Source organism: Pteropus vampyrus, unplaced genomic scaffold (genome assembly GCF_000151845.1).
Source record: "Pteropus vampyrus isolate Shadow unplaced genomic scaffold, Pvam_2.0 Scaffold143, whole genome shotgun sequence".
Lineage (NCBI taxonomy): Eukaryota > Metazoa > Chordata > Mammalia > Chiroptera > Pteropodidae > Pteropus > Pteropus vampyrus.
Window position 1 is genome coordinate 445,307 of NW_011888924.1, and position 6,301 is coordinate 451,607.

The 6,301-nt window shown below is 47.1% G+C and overlaps 1 protein-coding gene across 1 annotated transcript in view; it reads left to right on the top strand.

Annotated features, from left to right (window-relative positions):
• The window catches only part of RGS9 (regulator of G protein signaling 9), a 79,464-nt gene that overhangs the window by 51,523 nt on the left and 21,640 nt on the right, over nucleotides 1–6,301 (top strand). Inside the window, exons 12-13 of the mRNA XM_011368571.2 lie at nucleotides 892–1,005; nucleotides 3,005–3,120. Coding sequence (XP_011366873.1) covers nucleotides 892–1,005; nucleotides 3,005–3,120 — 230 coding nt within the window. The remainder of the gene's footprint in view (nucleotides 1–891; nucleotides 1,006–3,004; nucleotides 3,121–6,301) is intronic.

Genomic DNA, 6,301 nt, shown 5'->3' on the forward strand with positions numbered 1-6,301 from the left:
CATCTACTTTGATGTCGCACAAACCCAGTTTTCTGCAACCAAACAGAAAGGACATTATCGAAGGAGACTCAAAGGCTCTTGGATACTTCTTCGGCACCGCTTTCCAATTTCTATTCGGCTCAGAGTCTTACATAATCTTGACACCTTTAGTGTTTGGACCTGTGGACCTATTTTTTTTTTTTTCCTTCCCTTCTGCTGCTCCACTAAAGGTCTGATCAAAGAACATGAGGGTCGTGGGAGCTCTGCACCGAACTGCAGACTCAGGGCTCTGCTCTATTTCTAGGGCAATGGGCCCCGTCCTGGCAATCTCCCGGGGCTATGGACAGACTTCACGGCCAGTGCCCATGTGTTCACTGTGGCTGTCATCCCCACCTGTGGGGTGGAGGGATGGAAGGCTTTCTCCGCCCTGTCCAGACACCAGAAAATGTGTTGGCTCAGAAGGTCTAATTCAGCCAGCGGGAATTAGGTTTTGAATACTGGGTCCAGGTTTCCAGACTGCCGTCACTGTCCTCACAAAGCGGGGGCCTCAGCACGTGGGCAGAACCCCAGCAAGTCTCCGGCGCCCTCGTGCTTTCAAGATGGCGCCACGTGCCCCTTTGAACAAACTGAGTCTGCTCTGAGCTTTGAAAACTCATGACGCAATGTAAAGAGATGGTGTTTTTAATGACGTAGGGATTGGGTCGGGAGGCAGCATTTTGTTTTAAGTAGAGTAGGGACCAATTTTGTCAAATACCCACCAATCTGAGCCTTGTTAGAGCATTTTTCTAAGAAGACAGGGGTAAGTGTGTAATAAATCTGTCAGGAAAGGAGGACAGGCTGGTCATCCTGAGTGTTGATTCAGTCTCTTGGGTGTTGAACTTCTGGGAAAATCGTTTTCCGTTTGCCTTTCAGGATCGTCAAATACAGTGAGCAGTTTTTGTCCAATGATGCCATCATGTCAGGCTGCCTTCCTAGCAATCCCTGGATTACAGATGACACTCAGTTCTGGGATTTAAATGCCAAATTGTATGTATTCGAGATACTGTTTTGTTTTGTTTTGTTTTTTAATAGTTTTTTGAGTTATAATTCACAAGCCATACGATTCACCCATTTAAAGTGTACGATTCAATGTTTTTTTTTAAAATTATAGTCATAGAGTTCTGCAAGCATCACCACAGACAATTTTAAAACATTTTCATCATCCAAGTAAGACCCTGCCTTGTACCCTTTAGCTGTCATCCTCCCCTGTCCCCAGACACACACACACACAGTATTCCTCCAGCCCCAGGCGACTACTAAACCACTTTCTATCTCTATGGGTTGGCTTATTCTGGACGTTTCATATAAATGGAATCATACAATATGTGGCCTTTTGTGACTAGCTTTTCCACTTAGCATAATGCTTTTAAGGTTCACCCGTGTTCTAGCATGCGTTAGTACTCAGTCCCTTTTTATGACTGAATAATCGTCATTGTACGGACACCTCACATTTTGTTTATTCATTCACCGATTACTGAACCTTTTGGTTTGTCTCTGTTCTTAGCTCTTACGAATAATGCTGCGGTGAACATCCGTGTACTGGTTTTTGTGTGGACGTGTGTTTTTGTTTCTCCTGGGTGTCTACCTAGGGGTAGAACTGCTGGGTCAAATGGTAACTCTATGTGTAACATTGTATTGTTTTTGAAAAGGAAACAAATACTTTTCCGGCTTCACATATTGGATATCTAATCAGTGTCAAACTAAGTTCCTGGTGGTCAGAGCTGAAAGCTGCCTGGGCAGTTACACTACTCACTCGTTGGCTCTTAGCTCTGTTTGTGCATTTGAACGGGTGTTGCCGCTAGCTGTCCCTCTGCATATATCAGGCGTTTGGGAGGCGGGCAAAGGCGGTCATACAGAGGGAGAGTGTCAGCTAACGGAGAAAGGAAGAAGAGAAGGGCGTAAATGTCAAGTCAGACGGAAAGGTAGAGGAGGAGAAGAGGGGAGGAGGGGCTGGTAAGCCTGCAGCTTAGGTCAGTGCCAAGGCCATCACACTTAGGGCATGAGGAACATACAGGCAGCATCGACCTAGCCAGGTAAGCAGGGCTGGGTAGCCCTGTTGCCTGCTCCATGTAGCCTCTGTGGGTAGCTGCTAGGTTCAGGAGGGCACTCATCTGGAGTTTGGGGTCACTTGTCTGCTACGTCAGTTGCAGAGTGGAAGACTCTAGAACCACCTTCTGGGGAGTCTTCCCTCCTCCTCAGGGCTCTAGTTATTAGGATGGTTTTCTGGAGTCTGCACCTGTCTCCCAGTTACAGATAAGAGGGGCGACCCAAATCTCCTTGTAGACAAGAGTACGTGGAGTTTGACTCCATGGAGGAGAAGGCTGGGCCGCCTGGCCAGGAAAAGGGTGGTCCCAAGAGGGTTTGGGCAGGAGACCTTTCGAAACGTTGACACGAGGTGGGACTTGCATCTTAGAAGTCTGGGAAAGGGTGCACAGATGACAAATGGGGTCTACCCAGAGGTGCTTGGCCTGAAGGCAGGTACAGGAGAAATCTCCAGATGCCAATGTGTTCCCGTGGTGAAGGGGGTGCTCTCCAGTGATGACAGGCATTGGGGTGCCGGGAGGTGGGGAGCCGGTGGCCATAGCACCCATCACCAGGGCTGCTCTGGAATGCTCTCCTGGTCCAGTGTGGTGACCTGACCCTCGGCTGGCTGTCCCCACGGGCCTCGGAGGAGGCATCCCTGAAGGCGAAGGGAGTGGCTGGAGTGTGAGGCTCTCTGCTGTGGGGATCCCCCTCCCCTTCGGGGTAGCCCGCTCCTGCTCTGTGGCCAGCAGACTCGTCTGGGGCTGCATTCTCCTACCAAGTGATTATTTGGATTGTACGTTTGTGCAGAAGTGGGGGTGGAGGGGTGTTGGGTCGAGCTCTGGGCCGTGGGATTCACGGAGGCTAGTGGGGCGCTAAAACCCCTCGCCGCTACCCAGGCCACCGCCTGGCATGGCCCCCCTGCACTGAGTGTCTGGTGCATTGATGGATTGTCACCCCCCAGGGTGGAAACGCCAACCAAGATGCGGGTAGAGCGGTGGGCCTTCAACTTCAGCGAGCTGATCCGGGACCCCAAGGGCCGGCAGAGCTTCCAGTACTTCCTCAAGAAAGAATTCAGTGGTGGGTCTACCTTTTTAAGACTTTTTAAATTTTTTTTCTTTTCTTTATTCTTTTATTTATTATGGTGACATTGATTAATGAAATCCAGTAAGTGTCAATGCAACAGTAAGTCATATATATTTTGCATCGTATATTTACCACCCATAACATGCAGTTTTTCAAAGCTAACATTTCTTTTTTTTAAAGTTTTTTGAGAAACACCCCTGTTATGTCTAGCATGGGGTTTCCGAGGGGCCCCACCACTGAGGGGGGGGGGGCAATTTTATCTGCTGACATTAGTGAATTCACGTTTCCAAGGGTGCTGTCCACTCGGGCCGGCTTTGATCCTCGGGGTCGCCGGCCCAGGAGCTCTGTGTCCCTTGCGGTCAAGTGCAGCCCCTCGGGGAACGGAGCAGAAGGGAGCGGGGAAAGCAGGCTTTCTCTTTTTGTCTCCCAGCCTGATTTTCTCCAGCTCAGCGCTTCTCTTCCCTGGCCGCGGGTTGGATTCGCCTGGTGATATTGTAAAACGAGCTTGGCAGATCCCATCCAGAAGGTTTCTTTTCAATTTGTTTGGAGTGGGTTTTCCCAAGTTTTGACAACTCTCCAGCAGATCCTAACACGTGGCCATCTTGGTCTCGTCTCGGTCTCAGGAGGGAGCGGATTTTAATGGAATGGGCGGAAGCCACACTGTAGATCCCATCTCTGATGTGTCAGCTTTTTAAATCTACAGCACTGAGAACCATCTGGGAAAACCCAAGGCCAGATCAGGACCGGTTTCATTAGGCTGAGTATTCCATCGGCTTCATCCTCTTTGTTGACATATTTACTCTTATGGGGTTCACTTACTTTCTTACTGGTTCCCCGGCTCTGGGGAGCGTCACATGTGAGCCTCAGTACTCAGCCTCTTACTCCCCAAGACCCAGTGGTCTGTGGGGTTGCTCCTGAAACTCATCCCACGAGACGTGCCATCGGCCTGTTTGACCTCCTGATGCAGCACGTTACATTATAATGTGATTCTGGAAAATCCTTCTCTCTATTCAAACCTAACTGCCAGGATGTAATAAACCCCAGACTAGATGGATGGGAGAGAGGGACGCTCTTAGCAGGGCGGGAAGTAACTGGCGAATAAGTGGAGAGGGTGCCATCTAGTGGCAACGCCACAAACCACACCCTGAGTTTATCCTACCTACGCATTGCTTAATAACAAAACCTGAGGAAAAGATTTTTCTTTTCTGCATTATTAAAATAGTACTATCGGTGATCTACTCAAGATATGCTCGAGGCTTCAGACATGACCAGGGCACATGAATCATCACTTTGCTCATTTAATTAAAAACATTTAAAAATTGAGATATAACTCACAGACCATAAATTCACAGGCTGTAATACATATACCATTTGAAATTGTACAATTCAGTGGTTTTACTATATTCATGAAGTTGTGCAGCCATCACCGGAAAGTTTTCACCCCTTCAAAAAGAAACCCCTTACCCATTAGAAGTCTTTCCCTATTCTTTCTTTTTCTGCTCCCCTCTTCTTTCCTACCCACCCCAGCCCTAGGCAACCAACTAATCTACTTCCCATTTTATTGGATTGGCCTATTTTGGACATTCCATATGAATGAAATCATAAAATACTTGTCCTGTGTCTTCTTTCGTGTAGCATAATGTTTTCACGGTTCATCCACGTTGTCGCCTGTAACAATGCTTCATTCCTTTCTACGACTGAAGAATATTTAATTGTGTGGCTTTGTCACATTTTGTTCCTCCATTCATTCGTTGGTGGACATTTGGGTTGTTTCAGCAGCTTTTTGGTTGTTAGGAATAATGCCACTGTGAACATTCGAGTACACATTTTTGTGTCCTTGTTTAATTTTTTTGTGGTGGCAAAGTTTTCATAACGTAAAGTGTACCATTTTGACCATTTTTAACTGCACAGTTCAGTGATATTGTGCAGCCATCACCACCATTCACCCACAGGACTTTTCCATCTTCCCCAGCTGAAGCTCTGTCTCCTTCAGACACTAACTCCTCCCTCATCCCTCCTGGCAACCACCATCCTACTTTCTGTCTCTATGAATCTGACTATTTCTAGGTGCTTCATGTAAGCGGAATCGTACAATACTTGTTCTTTTCTGTTTGGCATATTTTACTTAGCATAGATTTTTCAAGGTTCATCCATGTTGTACCTTGTGTTAGAATTTCGTTCCTTTTTAAGGCTGAATGGTATTCCGTGGTATGTGAGTAACCTCGTTTTGCTTATCCATTCCTCCATTGATGGGCGTTTGGGTTGTTTCCACCTTTTGGCTCTTGTGAATAATTGCTCACTTAATTTTAACCTTAAGCAATTAATCATTTTTTGCCACGGGCAAGATGATCTGCATTGCACTTGATGTTCATTTGAGCATCCAGGTCTGCGATCTCCGTCCTAAGAACAACCTGAAGCTTGAACCGCAGAGGAAGGACCCTAGCGTCTGGGGACAGACGTCAAGTAGCTAAGAATCGTGCCAGTCTGAAGTACCCGGGGGCTTTCCAAAACCACTGTGAAAGAGGAGGAAGGGTCTTCTTTTGTCTGTGTCCCCACGCACTGGCTTTCCGTGATTCTCATGCATGCACGCACAGATACATGCACACATGCACACACATGCACACACATGCACACGCATGCACATGCATACACAAGACGCACACATACATGTACACACATCCACACACATGCACACACACATGCACACGCAAGGCGCACACATACATGCACACATTCACACACACACATTCACATGCACACACAAGGCACACACATACATGTACACACATCCACATACATATACATGCACACATTCACACACATTCACATGCATACGCAAGACGTACACATACATGTACACCCATTCACACACACACACACACACACATTCACACACAAGGTGTACACATTCACACACACAAGGAACACACATACACACATATACACATTCACACTCATGCACTCGCATATACACATACACATATTCACATACATGCACACGAGGCACACATGCATGCACACATTCACACACAAGGCACACACATACACATATACACATTCACACTCATGCACTCGCATATACACAAATTCACATAAGTGCACACAAGGCACACACATGCATACACATTCACACACAAGGAACACACATACACATACACATTCACACTCATGCACT